The sequence below is a fragment of the Macaca fascicularis genome, chromosome 6, assembly GCF_037993035.2.
Source record: "Macaca fascicularis isolate 582-1 chromosome 6, T2T-MFA8v1.1".
NCBI classification, from domain to species: Eukaryota; Metazoa; Chordata; class Mammalia; order Primates; family Cercopithecidae; genus Macaca; species Macaca fascicularis.
This window is the reverse complement of record NC_088380.1, coordinates 17597461-17615748: the sequence shown is the minus strand read 5'-3', so window position 1 is coordinate 17615748 and position 18288 is coordinate 17597461. Positions and strand designations below refer to the sequence as shown.

General features: G+C 46.4%; 1 protein-coding gene and 1 non-coding gene across 6 annotated transcripts in view; both read left to right on the top strand.

Moving 5' to 3' along the window:
* The first annotated feature begins 6306 nt into the window (after positions 1-6306).
* On the top strand, positions 6307-6413 carry LOC123574180 (U6 spliceosomal RNA). Its single transcript, XR_006699078.2, has one exon. It is a non-coding gene; the product is annotated as a U6 spliceosomal RNA (small nuclear RNA).
* Positions 6414-13027: 6614 nt separating this feature from the next.
* Positions 13028-18288, top strand: part of MYO10 (myosin X) — a 274170-nt gene continuing 268909 nt past the window's right edge. For 3 of the 5 annotated variants that reach the window (XM_015451227.4, XM_073993165.1, XM_005556615.4), the window contains exon 1: positions 13028-13517. In XM_015451227.4, the coding sequence (XP_015306713.3) occupies positions 13497-13517 (21 nt within the window). In that variant the 5' untranslated portion in view covers positions 13028-13496. The remainder of the gene's footprint in view (positions 13518-18288) is intronic. The other 2 variants (XM_065546109.1, XM_073993164.1) reach the window with 1 other exon arrangement.

The following is an 18288-nucleotide window of genomic DNA, read 5'->3' as shown; positions in this document are numbered from 1 at the left end:
GTAGCTGGGACTATAGGCATGTGCCACCATGCCCGGCTAATTTTTGTATTTTTTAGTAGAGATGGGGTTTCACCATGTTGGCGAGGCTGGTCTCGAACTCCTGACCTTGGGTGATCTGCCCACCTCAGGTGATCTGCCCACCTTGGCCTCCCAAAGTGCTGGGATTATAGGCGTGAGCCACCGTGCCCGGCCAAGAAAAGAGGTTTAATTGGCTCAGGGTTCTACAGGCTGTACAGGAAGCATGGCAGCATCTACTTCTGGGGAGGCCTCAGAGAGCTTTTACCCAGGAAGGCAAAGCAGGAGCAGGTGTCTTACATGGCAGGAGCAGGACCAAGGTGGACGGGGTACATGACATGGCACACACTTTTCTTTTTTTTTTTTTTTTTTTTTGAGACAGAGTCTCACTCTCTTGCCCAGGCTGGAGTGCAGTAGGTGCGATCTTGGCTCACTGAAACCTCTGCCTCCTGGTTTCAAGCAATTCTCCTGCCTCAGCCTCCTGAGTAGCTGGGAATTACAGGCATGTGCCACCGCATCTGGTTAATTTTTGTATTTTTAGTAGACGTGAAGTTTCACCATGTTGGCCAGGTTAGTTTTGAACTCCTGACCTCAAGTGATCGGCTTGCCTCAGCATCCCAAAGTGCTGGGATTGCAGGCATGAGCCACTGCACCTGGCCTGTGCCATACACTTCCCCCTCTACCGCCCAAGATGGAGTCTAGCTGTGTCACCCAGGCTGGAGTGCAGTGGCGCGATCTTGGCTCACTCCAACCTCCACTACCCGGGTTCAAGCGATTCTCCTGCCTCAGCCTCCTGAGTAGCTGGGATTACAGGCACCTGCCACCACACCAACCTAATTTTTGTATTTTTAGTAGAGACGGGGTTTCACTGTGTTGGCCAGACTGGTCTGGAAGTCTTGACCTCATGATCCACCCACCTCGGCCTCCCAAAGTGCTGGGATTACAAGAGTGAGCCACCATGCTTGGCCTTTGTCACACACTTTTAAACAACCTGATATCACAAGACCTCACTCACTATCTCAACACAGTACCAGGGGAAAATCTGCCCCTATGATCCAATCACCCCACCAGGCCCCACCTCCAACACTGGAGATTACAATTTGACATAAGATTTGGTTGGAGATACAGGTTCAAACCATGTCACATGAAAACACTATAAACAAGTAACCGGGGATCAGCACACCTCTTCTTAAATGAAGAGACAATAAATACTTGTTAGACTTTGAAGGCCATATGGTCTCTGTTGCAACTACTCAACTCTGCCATCAGAGTGAAAAACAGTCTTGAGGCCGGGCGTGGTGGCTCAAGCCTGTAATCCCTGCACTTTGGGAGGCCAAGACGGGCGGATCACGAGGTCAGGAGCTCGAGACCATCCTGGCTAACAAGGTGAAACCCCGTCTCTACTAAAAAATACAAAAAACTAGCTGGGCGAGGGGGAGGGCACCTGTAGTCCCAGCTACTCGGGAGGCTGAGGCAGGAGAATGGCATAAACCTGGGAGGCAGAGCTTGCAGTGAGCTGAGATCCGGCCACTGCACTCCAGCCTGGGTGACAGAGGGAGACGCCGTCTCAGGAAAGAAAAAAAAAAAAAAAAGGCCACAATGGAAAACAGTCCGGCAGTTCTTCAAAAAGTTAAACATAGAATTACCATGTAATTCAGCAATTCCACCTCTAAGTATATTCCCCAAATAATTGAAAACAGGTACATGAATGTTCATAATAGCACTATTGACAGTAGCCCCAAAGGGAAAACAACCCAAATGTCCATCAACTGATGAATGGATTTTAAAAATGAGTTATATTCATATAATGCAAGGGTATCCAATCTTTTGGCTTCCTTGGGCTGCACTGGAAGAAAAAATTGTCTAGGGTCACACATAAAATACACTAACGATATAGCTGATGAGTTAAAAAAAATTGCAAAAAAAAATCTCATAATGTTTTAGGAAAGTTTACAAATTTTTGTTGGGCGGTATTCAAAGCCATCTTGGGTCACAGGTTGGACAAGCTTGATATAATGGACTATTACTCAGGCAATAAAAAGGAATGAAGTTACAACATGGATGAACCTTGCAAACACTATACTGAACGAAAGAAGCCAGTTTAAAAGGTCACCTATTGCATGATTCCATTCACATGAAATATCCAGAATAGGCAAATCCACAAAGACAGAAAGCAAATGAGTGGTTAATGGAGGCTAGGGGTTGACAGGAATCAGAGAAGTAACAAGCATTGGTTTACTCTTGGAAGGATGAAAATATTCTAGAACTAGAGAGTGGTGATGCTTGTACAACACTGTGAATGTACCAAATGCCACTGAATGGTACACTTGAGAATGGTAAATTTGGAGTTATGTGAATTTTACCCTTCCCTCTCCCCTCAGTAGCCACAGATTCCTTGCAATTCCTTCCATCAAGAGAGTCTGGGATCTGGGCCAAGCACCGTGGCTCACGCCTGAAATCACAGCACTTTGGAAGGCCAAAGCAGGCAGATTGCTTGAGTCAGGAGTTCGAGACCATCCTGGCCAACACGGTGCAACACTGTCTTTACTAAAAATACAAAAAAGAAAAAAAAAAAAGAAAAATTAGCCAGGCATGGTGGACTAAGGCAGGAGAATCGCTTGAACCCGGAAGGCCACTGTACTCCAGCCTGGGTGACAGGGTGAGAACCTGTCTCAAAAAAAAAAGAAAAAGAAAAAAGAGTCTGGGGTCTGAGGTCTGGGGTCTGGGCTGGCTTTATGTCAGGTTTTGACCAATTAAATATGGCAGAAGCAACTGCACAAGTTCTCAAAAGGTCTTGCAGCTTTTGCTGTCACCCTAATGCACTCCTGAGACTGTCGTGGTGTAAAGAAAGGCCACGTGGAGAGAGTGAACCAGCTATCCAAGCATCCCCGTGAGCTCCTGTGCCTGTGTGAGAGGCCATCCTAGATCACAAGACACAGCCAAGCAGCTAACTGACAGAAGTCACCCGAGAGAGCCCAGATAACAGCACAGAGGTCAAGCCCCATCAAGCCACAGAATTGTGAGAAATAACAAGTCATTGTCTTCAGCCACTTAGTTTTAGGTGGCTTGTTATGCAAAAACAGACAACTAACACAAAGAGTATGTCACTATGCACATTTACCATAGTTTGCTTAACCAATCTCCTTCTGAGAGGCTTTTAGGTTGTGTCCAGGTTTTTAACTTTTCTTTTTTCTTTCTTTCTTTTTTTTGAGACAGAATTTCACTCGTCGCCCAAGCCGGAGTGCAAAGGTGCGATCTCGGCTCACTGTAACCTCTGCCTCCTGGGTTCAAGCAATTCTCCTGCCCTAGCCTCTCGGGTAGCTGGGATTACTGGCACGCGCCACCAGGCCCAGCAAATTTTTTTGGTATTTTTAGTAGAGACGGGGTTTTACCATGTTGGCTAGGCTGGTCTCCAACTTCTGACCCTCAGGTGATCTGCCTGTCCTGGCCTCCCAAAGTGCTGGGATTACAGGCGTGAGCTACCGCGCTCAGCCAGGTTTTTAACTTTTCTAAACAATTTTATCCTGGATATTCTTATATAAACAACTCTGTGCACTTAACCGATTTTTCCTAATACTTTAGCAGCACACACTTGCATTTGATGGAAGCTCTGGAAATAAAAAATCCAAAAATATTCTCAACGCATTCCAGAAGCAAAATTAATAGTGGTGATTTCAGGCAATTTTCAGTGGGGAAAACAAAGCCTCACTAACAAGAGTTTGCATAAAATTGGCCCTGTGATGAACCCCATGAATCTTAGTCCCAACTTTCTTGGATGGCCAGCCTCTTGTTTTGTATCGCTCTTCAGTGCATATTATTTTTGTTTTGTTTTGTATTGCTTCCCTTTGGGTGGGTGGGATCCCTGGAGATGTACATAATTTGATTTTAAAAACTATGAGAACATACCTCTGCCATGACCTGAGCCACTGAAACTGATGCTCTGAGTCTCCCTGGTCTCCTCATAGTTTGTTTTCTAGATTAAACCCATGAATGAGGGTATTGATCAATAAAACCGAAGTCACATATATACAGCAAGGAAGGCTTTGATGGGGATAGACTTGCCTGTGTATAAGATCATCAAAATATTTATGGCAGCTCTGAAAGACAGATACCCTCTCATTACGGTGACTGAATTACGACTATTCCATTAATAAATATAGGGAAGTTGATAGAAGCTGATGGGAGAGTGAAGGTTTTGAAGTGTGAGAAGAACCTCACTAGGAAAAATTCAACAAAGGGGTTGGAAATGTAGTTGGGATTTCTTCTTCTTGTTCTTCTTCTTTTCTTTTTCCTTCTTTTTTTTTTTTTTTTTTTTTGAGACAGGGTCTGGCTCTGTGGCCCAGGCTAGAATGCAGTGGTGCTATCTCCACTTACTGCAACCTCCAACTCCCAGGCTCAAGTGATCCTCCCAAGTAGCTGGGACTAACAGGCATGCGCCACCACACCTAGCTAATTTTGTTGTTGCTGTTGTTGTTGCAGAGATGGCGTTTTTCTTTGTTGCCCAAGCTAGTCTCAAACTGCTAAGCTCAAGCAATCCACCTGCCTCAGTCTCCCAAAGTGCTAGGATTACAGGGATGAGCCACTGTGCCTGGCCTGTGGCTGGGACTTCTTACAGCTTGAGTTATAGATTTGGGGATCATTTATGAAGATATGGCAGGTGAAGTACAGAGAATTAATGGTGAGAACATAAGAATGGGGGGGAAGAACACGTGCTCGGGATCCATCATACTTCGGAGGGAGAAGGAGAAGAGGAGCCTGCAAGGGGGAGAAAGTGGTCAAAGAGGTGGGAGAGCCAAACAAATGGAAGGTCACAAAAGCTAAAAAGAACCAGCTTCATGATTTGTGGCACCCTGTGCAAAATGAAAAGGCAGAGCCCTTTGTTCAACAACTATTAAGAATATTGGCTGGGCATAGTGGCTCATGCCTGTAATCCCAGCACTTTGGGAGGCTGAGGCAGGGGGATCACCAGGTTAGGAGTTGGAGACCAGCCTGGGCAACATGGCGCAAACCCATCTCTACTAAAAATACAAAAAATTAGCCTGGCGTGGTGGCGGGCGCCTGTAATCCCAGCTACTCGGGAGGCTGAGGCAGGAGAACTGTTTGAACTGGGGAGGTTGCAGTGAGCCGAGATTGCGCACCCTTGCACTTCAGCCTGGGCAATGAGTAAAATTCTGTCTGGGGAAAAAAACAAAAAAACAAAAAAACAAAAATAAAACAGGCTGGGCGCAGCGGCTCACACCTGTAATCCCAGCACTTTGGGAGGCCGAGGCGGGCGGATCACAAGGTCAGCAGATCGAGATCATCCTGGCTAACACGGTGAAACCCCGACTCTACTAAAAATAGAAAAAATTAGCCGGACATGATGGCGGGCGCCTGTAGTCCCAGCTACTCGGGAGGCTGAGGCAGGAGAATGGCGTGAACCCGGGAGGCGGAGCTTGCAGTGAGCCAAGACTGTGCCACTGCACTCCAGCCTGGGCCACAGAACCAGTCTCCGTCTCGAAAAAAAAAAAAAAAAATGCCAGGCGCGGTGACGCAAGCCTGTAATCCCAGCACTTTGGGAGGTTGAGGTGGGCAGCTCATGAGGTCAGGAGATCGAGACAATCCTTATTAACAAAACTCCCGTCTCTATTAAAAATACAAAAAATTAGCCGGGCGTTGTGGCATGTGCCTGTCGTCCCAGCTACTCGGGAGACTGAGGCAGGAGAGTCACTTGAACCCAGGAGGCGGAGGGTGCAATGAGCCAAGATCACACCATTGCACTCTAGCCTGGGCGACAGAGCAAAGCTCCGTCTCAAAACAAAACAAAACAAAGCAAAACAAAAAATATATATATATTAGGCTGGGTGTGGTGGCTCATGCCTGTAATCCCAGCACTTTGGGAGGCCGAGGCGAGTGGATCACTTGAGGTCAGGAGTTCGAGAGCAGCCCGGCCAACATGGTAAAACCTCATCTCTAGTAAAAATACAGAAATTAGATGGGCATAGTGGCACGTGCCTGTAATCCTAGCTACTTGGGAGGCTGAGGCATAAGAATCGCTTGAACCCAGGGGGTGGAGGTGGTTGCAGTAAGCGGAGATCATGCCACTGCATTCCTGCCTGGGTGACAGAGTGAGACTCAGTCTCATTTAAAAAAAAAAAAAAAAAATTAATGGCCATTGCAGTGGCTCCACACCTGTAATCCCAGTGTTTTGGGAGGCCAAGGTGGGAGGATCTCTTGAGGCCAGGAGTTCAAGGTTGCAGTCAGCTATGATTGTGCCACTGTACCCTCTGTCTCTAAAATAAAAATTCTTTTGTGCTCACTTCGGCAGCATATATACTAAAATTAAAGCAAGACAGAGAAGATGAGCATGGCCCCTGCTCAAGGATGACGCATAATTTCATGAAGTGTTTTATATTTTTAAATAATGTAAATATACATATTGAAAACTTTTCAGGCCAGTCACGGTGGCTCATGCCTGTAATCCCAGCACTTTGGGAGGCCGAGGCAGGTGGATCACCCGAGGTCAGGAATTTGAGATCAGCCTGGCTAACATGGTGAAACCCTGTCTCTACTAAAAATACAAATAATTAACTGGGCGTGGTGGCAGGCGCCTGTAGTTCCAGCTACTCAGAAGTCTGAGGCAGGAGAATCACTTGAACCCAGGAGGCAGAGGCTGCAGTGAGTGGAGATCACGCCATTGCACTCCAGCTTGGGCGACAGGAGTGAAACTTGGTCTCAAGAAAATAAAATAAAATAATGTATGTATGTATGTATGTATTTATTTATTTTCGAGACTGAGTCTCGCTGTGTCACCCAGGCTGGAGTGCAGTGGTGTAAACTCGGCTCACTGCAAGCTCTGCCTCCAGGGTTCACGCCATTCTCCTGCCTCAGCGTCTCAAGTAGCTGGGACTACAGGCACCCAGCTAATTTTTTGTGTTTTTAGTAGAGATGGGGTTTAATTGTGTTAGTCAGGATGGTCTCGATTTTCCTACCTTGTGATCCACCCGCCTCGGCCTCCCAAAGTGCTGGGATTATAGGCATGAGCCACCACGCCTGGCAATTATTTTCATTTTTAATTATTATCAGTACATAATGCATATATTTAGGGGGTACATGTAATGTGTGGATTCAGGCATACAATATGTAATAATTGCATTATTTGTAATTGTGATCAGGGTATTCATCGCCTCAAGGATTTATCTTTTCTTTGTGTTATGGACATTATAATTCCACCCTTTCAGTTATTTAAAAATATGCAATAAATTATTGTTGCTATAGTCACCCTGTTGTGCTATCAAATACTAGTTCTTCATTCATCCTATTAAGAAAAAGTTGTATTTGCTGTCATCTGATGCCTAACAAAAAAATAAGTAAATAAATACATAAAATAATTTGAAGATAGGAACAACAGAATATTAAACCATGCCTGAGGAGCTTAGGGCTCTGTGCAGTTAACTATATGGGTTGCACACCTATGAAGCTTGCCCTGAAGCTAAGAAGTTAGAGAATTTTTAAAGAGGGGATGGCAAGGAGAGTGAAATTGGAGAACAGGCTGTTGAATTTGATGATCTGAGGTTACAGTGACTTTCAAGAGAGTAGGGTGGGGAACAAAAATCAGATCATGAGGGGTTTAAGGGTTGATTGCTTGGAGGATGAAGTACAGCAGCGAAAAGTTGGGCATTTGAAGAGAGATGGTCCAGTAGTTCAGAGAGCAATTGGGTTAACGAGCAGCTGTTTTCAAACAGAGCCGACACAATCGTGTTTATTGGCTTGGCTACTGAGCGGGAAAGGCTGAAGATGCAAGCAAGAGGAATAAGGGAGGACACAAGGTTTGGAAGTGGCAAACATGTTGCGATTAACAATAATGGTAGAGAGATGATAAACTTTACAGTCAGTCTCTGAACCACCCTGGAGTAATGGAAGAGAGAGGGTCATAAAAGCACAAAAACATCCAGAGAGAAAGCGAGATGTCAAACACAGCTCCAAGTGGGCTTAATCAATAGGGAGCTTTTCAGGGTTTCAGGGATTTTTGTACTTTTATCTTTTTTTTTTTTTTTTTTTTTTTGAGACGGAGTCTCGCTCTGCCGCCCAGGCTGGAGTGCAGTGGCCGGATCTCAGCTCACTGCAAGCTCCGCCTCCCGGGTTCACGCCATTCTCCGGCCTCAGCCTCCCGAGTAGTTGGGACTACAGGCGCCCGCCACCGCGCCCGGCTAGTTTTTTTTTTGTATTTTTTAGTAGAGACGGGGTTTCACCGTGTTAGCCAGGATGGTCTCGATCTCCTGACCTCGTGATCCGCCCGTCTCGGCCTCCCAAAGTGCTGGGATTACAGGCTTGAGCCACCGCGCCCGGCCACTTTTATCTTTTTTTTTTTTTTTTTTTTTTTTTTTTTTTTTTTTGAGACGGAGTCTCGCTCTGTAGCCCAGGCTGGAGTGCAGTGGCCGGATCTCAGCTCACTGCAAGCTCCGCCTCCCGGGTTCACGCCATTCTCCGGCCTCAGCCTCCCGAGTAGCTGGGACTACAGGCGCTGCCACCTCGCCCGGCTATTTTTTGTATTTCTTAGTAGAGACGGGGTTTCACCGTGTTAGCCAGGATGGTTTCGATCTCCTGACCTCGTGATCCGCCCATCTCGGCCTCCCAAAGTGCTGGGATTACAGGCTTGAGCCACCGCGCCCGGCCACTTTTATCTTTATTATACGCAACAGGACCAGCCCCAAACATGAAAACTGATTAATTTGTGAAACTAACACTCCATGATTTTTGTAGGATATCACCTGTAGGAGGCATTCTTGCTGTAGTTTGAAGTGATGGGGATTTAGTTAGAATTAACTGTCCATCACAGGCTCTCTGATGAGGTGAATGACATCCTGGCCCTAGCTCATCTTGTAGAGAAATACGACTGCTGGCAGAAATGAGTTCTTCCAGTGTCTTATCCCCATTTCAGTTCTATGTTTATTCTTCTGTTCTTAATTCTATTACAATGTGAAACATTTCAGGTATTTTCCCCAAAATGTGTTCTGTTGAAACCACCTACAGTTGTTTTCAATTTCAGCAGGAAAAAAATTCTCTTGAGGATTTCTGAATTCTAAGTTATGAGAAATAAAAGAAGCACTTGTGTAAAAATTTAAAGCACATTAAAAAAAATTCCCTTTTGTTTGTCCGAGAAGACAAAAACATTTGATGTTTTAAACATCCAAGAGGGTGAGCCCAAAGCATGGACTGCCGTTTAGTTAAGCATGAAAGGACTTTAGAATTGTCAGTTATTAACTTCTAATTTGTGTGAAAGAAACTTTGAGAACTTTCCCTTTCTGAAACTAGTAATTAAGCCATTATCCTAACAGGCGCAATTAAGGGGTGAGTATTTAATAATAATTAAAAAAAAAAAAGATAATGGAAAAGACTCTACACCCCAAGACACATCAAGACAAGGAATGGCAGCAGCAGCAACAACAAAAGGAACTCAATTTGAATTCACAAAGGAAATTAGACAACCCGTTTCAACTAAAAACAAACTGTTGGTGGAGAACAAAAACAGAAGATTGGGCCGGGCGCGGTGGCTCACGCCTGTAATCCCAGCACTTTGGGAGGCCGAGGCGGGCGGATCACAAGGTCAGGAGATCGAGACCACGGTGAAACCCCGTCTCTACTAAAAATACAAAAAAATTAGCCGGGCGCGGTTGTGGGCGCCTGTAGTCCCAGCTACTCGGGAGGCTGAGGCAGGAGAATGGCGTGAACCCGGGAGGCGGAGCTTGCAGTGAGCCGAGATTGCGCCACTGCACTCCAGCCTGGGCGACAGAGCGAGACTCCGTCTCAAAAAAAAAACAAAACAAAAACAAAAACAGAAGATTGTTACTACTTAACTCACAACTATACATATGCAACTCTCCCTTTCACTGGGGAAATGATCCAATCAGTATTAAAATTTTGTTGACTGTGGATTAATGTATGCCACTAAATAAGATAATTTAACTTGAGATTTGGGGTGTTTTATTTTGAAAATGTCATACTCTGTCATTCTGGAAGACAGGTAGGACAGTTGAGACGGACCTTTGCCTCACAGAAACGCACTCATCCTCCTATTATTACCATGCTTGTGCCTCTGTCACTTCTCAGAGGGCAGGGTTTAATCGTTTTAGCCTAAACTGCTTTGTCCAGTGGTTAGCACAACTCTCTCAGAGGAAGCACTTAAATTTTAAGAAATGGTAACAAGAGTGGATATTCTTAGAAATCTATTGATTTAAAACGCTTCCCAGTCTCTGTCCAATCCCGTCAAAGCCCTTATAAATTTAACATGCTGCTTTTTAACAACTGATTCAACCCAAATACTTGAGGGTTAGATATCTTATTTAGAACATGCATTTTGCTGTTCAGCAAGTAAGAGTCTTGCTGCCACAGCTTATCTTACTCCTTTTTGAGAATATGGGGATATACAGAAAAGCTGATGAATTCTGATAACCTCAAGTGGCGATTTGCAAACTCTGAACTGGTTATCTGGGTACAAATTCTTTCAATATAATCCACAGGTAAAGAAATAAAAAATGCAAATTCTTAGGTAATCAATTTGCCACAGAGATTAGGAGTCAGTTTTTTTTTTTTTTCTTTTTAGCAACTGATAAGGTGATCTAGGGGTCAACATTTATAAAACATTGATGTAAGTTTTTTTTTAAAAAAGTTTTTTTACCCTGTTAACTTATGATGTAAGCTTTTTGAAGAAATAAAATGATTCAGTAAAATCTAAACTTTACATATTGGATCTGGCTCACGATTCTTTGTGAGTCAAATTGGGGGCCAATTATTAACAATATCTTCTTAATTGTCAGGAAAATCACTTTTAAAAAATTAGTAGACTTTAAAAAAACAGTTTTAGGCTTACATAAAAATTGGGCAAAAAGTACAGAGAGTGTTCATAGACTCCTAGCCCCTCACCCTCACTTGTCCCTATTATTAACATGTTGCATTAGTGTGGTACATTTGCTATAACTGACGAGCCGATATGGAAAGTGACTCCTGAAATGACATGGCAAGGTTGCCTAACGTATCAGTGGCTGGGCTGATGCTGGGAACAAAGTCACACCCACACTCTCACTTCAACAATCTCCCTGGTAATTTCTCTGGCAGAGATGTTGTGTGCAGATTAATACCATAATGACTGTAATTGTTCTGCTCCAGTATCTGAACACCAGTGGTTGCAGGACCTATTCGACTAAGCACTTTGATTGGTGCCTGGGATTGTTGGTATTTCTCCTGACTCCATCTTCACTTTCCTTGTCACCTTGGACACAAGCTTTAATGGCTCAGAGCCTGAAGCGTGTAAACCTGTGAAACAGAACAACATTGCACAATATTAACTAATTTACACCTTGACTCTATCTAAAGGGAAGTGAGGTGGGAGCAATGATATTGACGGTGAAGAACTGGACTGGCATAAGTTACAAACATGCTTGACTTTCCCCATAAGGATTACAGAAGGATGTTTCATTCATTCATTCATTCATTCATTCATGCTGTAAGACAGCCTGGGGATACTCATTTTAAAGCACAGTCCTTCCCGCAAGGAGCCACTGTTCTCCCAACTGTGTATAAGAAGGACACCAAGAGAAAGACCCTTATAACATTATATAGGTTCCCCAACTGTCTTAGTAATGAATCCTAGAGTGGGCATCTAGCCCAGTGCTTAGGGGGAGCTTGGGTGGGGTGAGTGGAGTAGCATCTTTGGGAAGGGTTCCTTCCCCTGGAAGATGTGACTTTGTGAGCTGAGTTTTAAAGGTTGAGTAGCAGTTGGCAAATTCCCTGGAGAGAGCATCTCAACTCTTTTGTACTGAAGAACCAGCCATTTTTGTTCCCAGTCCGCCAGGTACCAATACACTGTGGCGCCAGGTGTGACTCACCACGTGAGTCTGACAACACCCAAACTGGTTTATACTCGGTTCAAAGAGTCCACTGATCATGTGCTTGGATGTCGTGGTATTATTACATTGCTACAAAAGTTTACTCTTAATTTCTCTACTTGTTACAGACAAGCCTTCGTTCAGCACAGGACCAGATAGCATCTGATGGGCACCTGGAAGCCTGTTAGAAAAGCAGATTGTTCCAGCCTGCGTTCTAACAAGGTCCCCAGGTGACCCTCGCACAGCATAAAGTTAAAACTGCCCTAGAGGAAACGGGACTCAGTACCAGGTGGGTTTGATCATTCATCCATCTCAGTGCCATCTGCCATCTCTGCTTCCTTCAGGTTTAGGAAAAGGGTCACATTTTTAAAGGTGATATTGGCCACGTCCCCTTCCAGTTTCAAAACTGCATTTCCCCGCTGTTAGGCAAACGTCTTATGCAAACCCGACTGCAGGAGAGAAACTCAACACGGGAATGCAACTTCCAGAAATTCTGATTAGCCTCCGTCTTCCCCTTTGATCTGGCCCCGCAGCCCGGGCAGCTCCGCTGACCGCGCTTCCTTCCCCGAGATCGCTCGTCTGCCGGGCTGCATTAATGAGATCCGTGTTGAGCCGGTTCCAGGGTCTGCTAAACATCAAAGGCACAAAAGAGGCCCCTAGTTCCTTCTCCCCCTCCCCTCTAAGTGATATTTAGTCTCTCTCTGCAGAGGTCAGAGTCGAATCCCCTGCCCACGCCGAGATGGGGAGACCTGGAGAAACACGCGGCCCCCTCCGGAGTCCGCTACAGAGCCTGCGGCTGCTTGGGGCGCAGAGTGGGCGGGGCCTGGGTGGTAATGGGGCGGGGCGCTCCGCCCCGGCGGGGCCAGACGGTGTGGAAGCGCGGGCGGGGTTGGCGGAGGGCCAAGCTCCTGGGGCGGGGCCGGGTGCGGGAGGGCGGGGCCGGGTGCGGGAGGGCGGGGCCGGGTGCGGGAGGGCGGGGCCGGGTGCGGGAGGGCGGGGCCGGGTGCGGGAGGGCGGGGCCGGGTGCGGGAGGGCGGGGCCGGGTGCGGGAGGGCGGGGCCGGGTGCGGGAGGGCGGGGCCGGGTGCGGGAGGGCGGGGCCGGGTGCGGGAGGGCGGGGCGAGGTCGCCGGGCTGCAGTCCCGCGGGCGAGAGCTGGCTGAGCCGTGGCGCGGGACTGCTCGCCTCCGGAGCGCTCGCGCGGGGATCGCGTCTCCGGCTCACTTTGCGGCCCGCTGTCCTCCTGCCCGTCTCGAGGGTCCCCGGCCGGAGCGCAGAGGGAGGGGGCCGCGCTCGCCAGCACCCCGCCGCCCTCCCCCGCTTGGGGGAAGAATGTGCCACCAGCTGTTCTCCGCTCGCGAGCGCTGCGCCCAGTAGTGAGGAACTTGGAGGAAGAAGAGACAAAGGCTGCCGTCGGGACGGGCGAGTTAGAGACTTGGGTTTGGGCGAACAAAAGGTGAGAAGGACAGGAAGGGACGGGGCAATGGCAGCGGGGGAGCCCCGCGGGCGCGCGTTCCCAAGAGTGGCGCCGTGACACGCATGGTTTCCCCGGACCCGCAGCGGCGCTGACTTCCGCGAGCCGGAGCGGCAGTGGGTAAATCCAGGACTGTGCTGGAACAATGGATAACTTCTTCACCGAGGTGAGTGCGCTCTCAGTCCGACCTGGCCTCCGGAGCCCAGGGAAGGAGGCGACTGCCCACCACGCCGCGCGCCCTGGGTACTTTTCCCTGAGCCCGGGAGGGCACAACTTTCTGGGAGTCTCCTGAAAACACCCCCCGTCCCCCCCGCGGAGTCTCTGATGAGTAAGCCCAGGCAGGTTTTGTTTCGTCCTGTCCCGCGCTCGCACTTTGCTCCGGGAGGTAGCGAAGGTGCGTTTCCGTTGGCGTGGGTGGCTGGCTCTCGGGGCGCCCCCGGACACCCCGCGCCAGGTGAGGCGGCGCGCGCCAGGGCCCGGGCGGGGCAATCCGCCCGCTCGACTGCCCGGGTGCAGGAAGCCCAATAAAATGTTCAGCGGGGACCTGCCTTTCTCCAAGAAAGGTCTGGTCTGGTATTGCCTTTGCAAAACGTGCGGGCTTCCTGTGCAGGGGTTCAAACACTTCCAGAGGAGACGGCTTGAAGTGTGAGGAGAGGCAAGGGTTTAATCAGTCACTGTTTTCCTTGCCTGCCGAACCTTGGAGACTGAAGTTCTTTGCTCGCCGAGAAGTGCTCTTTTAAGGCTTGGGACAATTCCAGACCCTGGGATCAAAAGATCATATATTTGTGTGGAGTGTCCATGCAGATTTTGAATTCGAATGTAAAGAAAATTCGTTTAGGGCTAACAATGGCTATTTTAATAGATGAAACGGATGCCCTCTTTAGGGTCGTTGAGGGTGGGACACTGAAACTTAACTTTAGAGCCCTGTGTCCCCCCTCTGGGATCGAGAGTTACTGTGGTTTCTTGGCTCCCTTTCCTTTCTTGGTTGTGTTTATTTAATAAATTCTGTTTAAGTTTGAGGTTTGAAGTGGCTCAAAGTAAACTTAGTTGAGTTGAGAGAGTCTGATGTGATCTTCGTTGAAAGCCAGGGCATGTTTTTTGAGTGCAGAACCGCCTTGGAGTCTTCCAGCAAATCAGATTGATGAGGGCTTGCCTCTGTGTTAGCCGACTTGGTTTATCTGATTTAATTGGATATAATATTTCAAGTCATTCTGCTTTCTGCATGCTCACTGACTATTCTCAGACAGCTATTCATACTGGCCAAAGTGATTAATGCATTCTTGTTTAGTAGTCGTATCTTGTTTTTAAAAGTGGTATTTCAGATGTGATACCCACATTCATTGTGGAAGGAAGACTAGAAAGGAATTATCCATCAATACATATTTTTCCTTTTTTTAAGAAAGTGAAATATATATAATTATGAGACGCTAGCATTTTCTAGTCCATAGACCTTTGTTTTTATGCTTGTCAAAAGGCACCAGAACTTTCTGTAAGAGTTGCACGTTGTCCAGTGGTAAAGGACCCTCGGGCTGCAGTGAGTTCCGGTGTTTTAATTGCTTGCATCTGTAAGAAAACGGAGGCCCTGCCCCTAGGGCAATGATTCTTAACTTTGTTGTTTTTGTTTTTGTGTTCTCTGTCCCTTAGAAAATCTGATGAAAATATAGAAATTTGTATTCAGTTTGCAGGGATCGCAGTCCTCCTGCAGTCTGTCTGAGCACCACGGGGGTCCGTGACTCCCCTTGGGAAGAACTCTGCCCCCTAGTGCAAGTGGGGGAAACATCAGGATAACGCGCTACAGCGTCCTGATCTCGTGTTACCCAGTGAGACTTTGACTTTTCAAAGTACTGTCTTCGTCTTGCACTGGATACCTTAGTTCAGTGTAAAGGCGCCTGGTTGTTGGATTTTATTTCTGTGATCAATATCATTTTGCAGTTGGCCATTAGCGATCTTCTACTCTCTCCTCTTCATTTTGTAGACAGAATCTTAACCCAAAGATATGAGTAAGTCCCTTGCCCAGCTTTGAAGAGCTCGTTCACGAATCCAGAGCCTTTTTCCTTTGCTGCTCGTGACTTTGGTGTTTCTGGGAAATTTTCGCTTATTTAAGGTTATACTTTCAATCTTGTGATGTATGTGTATTACAATATTAATTTCTAATCAGCCACGAAATTTCCACCCTTAAACCTAATCACTTTGAGTGAGAAGGAAGCAGGGCCGGTCAGAGAGGCTAAATAGTGAGATATTAATTGTAGACACACTCCTAACATAGATCCCAGCTCCCCTTTTTGTCTCTCATGTCTTGTAACACAGCATCCTTTTGTTAAATTGTCCAGTGAAGAAAATGCTGTAATGTCCTGTTATAATAGAAACAGTGAGTGTGGAAGTGATATATTCCCAAGGACAGCTAAATTGGCCTCCTTATCACTAAGTAGAATCCTGTTCTCTGCTTAACTTTTCCTATTGTGGCTTAGGGGTAAATGACTTGTTGCTTGTTGGACAACAGTTTAAAGCCAGTGCTAACAATTGGGGGAAAAAGTACTGAATGAGATGTTGTATATTTAGCTTTGTGTATGAATAGCCAAATAATAAGGAAATGGGAGCTGCCTGTGATTCGCAGCTGCTATTTCTAGCTAGACCAGGGTTTCTCAAACCTGGTACCATTGCTGAGTAATTCTTTGTTGGAGGCTGTCCTGTGTGTTGTAGGAGGTTAAACGCATCCCTGGACTCTACTCACCAATTGTTAACCCTATCCCCCATTGTGACAACCGGAAAGGTCTGCAGATATTGCTGAATGACAGGGGAGCAGAATCACTCCCAGTTGAGATCCACTGAGACCTGTGAAGCAGTTACCTGGCGGTATTAATTCCTATTTGTGTTGCAGGCACAGCCTTGTCTGCACTTGCCTGTTTTAAATAGGATTTGGCTAGGTGTGGTGGCTCATGCCTGTAATCCCAGCACTTTGGGAGGCCGAGGCGGGAGAATTGCTTGAGCCCAGGAGTTCAAGACCAGCTGGGGCAACATGGTGAAACCTCATCTCTGCAAAACTTAGCTGGGTGTGGTGGTGCGTACCTGTAGTTCCAGCCAGTCTGGAGGCTGAGGTGAGCCTAGGAGGTCCAGGCTGCAGTGAGCCATGATTGTGCCACTGCACTCCAGAGTAACAAACGCTGTCTCACAAAATAGACTCTTACTGCCTGCTAGATTGATTGATTGATTAGATAGATAGATAGATAGATAGACAGATAGATCGATCCTACTGCCCGCCGGATGGATGGATGGATGGATAGATAGATAGATAGATAGATAGATAGATAGGTAAGATAGATAGATCCTACTGCCCGCCAGGGGGAAGCTTGCAAAGCTTGTGCCTGTCAGCTGACAGCTGCTGACTTCAAAATGTTCTCCAGGATTAGAGAAACTGAGCATGCCACATTCCTCAGTTTGTTTCTTCATGGGCTTCATCAGAATTTTATGGCTTGTGTGTATGCTTTGGGGAAGCTTGTTTTTTCAGCATTTCTAAGTAAGTTGATAAATTTACTTCAACCAGAAACTAAATTTAGATGTGTCTGTAACCAGAAACAATAATAATAAAAAAGCAAACAGAAAAGGGTCAACCAGCAAAGTGGCAAGGCTACTGTGCAAACTTATGTTGATGTGCTGAAGTGGACACTGTTTTCATGTCCTCAGGGCCAAGTACAGTGCCTGCAATATAGTAGGGGCCAGTAACTACCAAATGAACTTGACCTTTCTGTTTCCCTGTTAGACAGAGGTGGGGCATGTCTGTTCAAATACAAGATATTTGAGGATTATTAGTGAGACTAATCAAACACTTTGATTTTCAGAATAAATATGTAAAATGTACATAAGTAAGATACAAATACAAATATAGAAAGCAGGTATTAATGTTTAATGGATAAGTTAGAAATTGTTAGTGGAAAATATTCCAGACGTACTTATTTCTTACAGTCTGGTTCACTCTGGATTAGAACAAACGTCATTTTAAAGATGTGAAGTGGAAACACCAACGTCTTCTACTTGGGAAGGGACTGTGGTTGTGGTCGGTTATCTGGAGTTGTTCAAATAGCTTTTTAAGTGAGTAGAGTTCCCAAGCCTATTTTCTCCCCATTTGGTAGTGTATTTTTTTGTTTGTTTGTTTGTAATCTACTGACATCTTTTCTTGTTAGAGAAAAATACAGATATTGGTATTTTTGGCAGCTTTCTCTCCTCACCCTCGATCATCTCTCTATGTGTAAAGGGGAACTGCTGAGGACTTCTTGTGTCACCAGTTCCTGAAGGCAACCCCTTTGATGACTATAAAATCATAATCAGGAAATTAGCTGGGACCCTTTCCCTTTTCTCAAAATGGAAATATAGTGTGTTGCCTTTTCTCTGTAGTTGGAAAAGATTTCTATTGTCAAGTACTCATTTTTTTTGGCCCCTGCCATGTTGGGGACAGCAAAGCCAGGGGGAGCAGCTGCAGCGGGACAGTTGTTGCAGCAGGAGCAGTGAGCTGTCTGGCCCGGGTGGGCAGGGTAGGACTGCTTCCTCAGTCCATATCATATGGCCAGCTGTTCCTGCAAAATCAGGCACAAACCAGGAACAAGCTGGCATGGGCAGGGCCTTCACTGTTTAACCAGAGTGGTGGAGGGAGAGAGCAGTGTTTGCTTTTCCAGTTTAGCTGGCTTTAAGTGTACTCACCTTCGAAGATGTCAACCTTGAACGTGCTCTCCTGCTGTTGCAATTGGTAGGACATGGAGTATCTCATTATTATTACTATTATTATTATTATTGTTTTGAGACGGAATTTTGCTCTTGTTGCCCAGGCTGGAGTGCAATGGAGCGATCTCTGCTCACCTCAACCTCCGCCTCCCGGGTTCAAGCGATTCTCCTGCCTGAGCCTCCCCTGTAGCTGGGATTGCTGGGGTTACAGGCATGCGCCACCA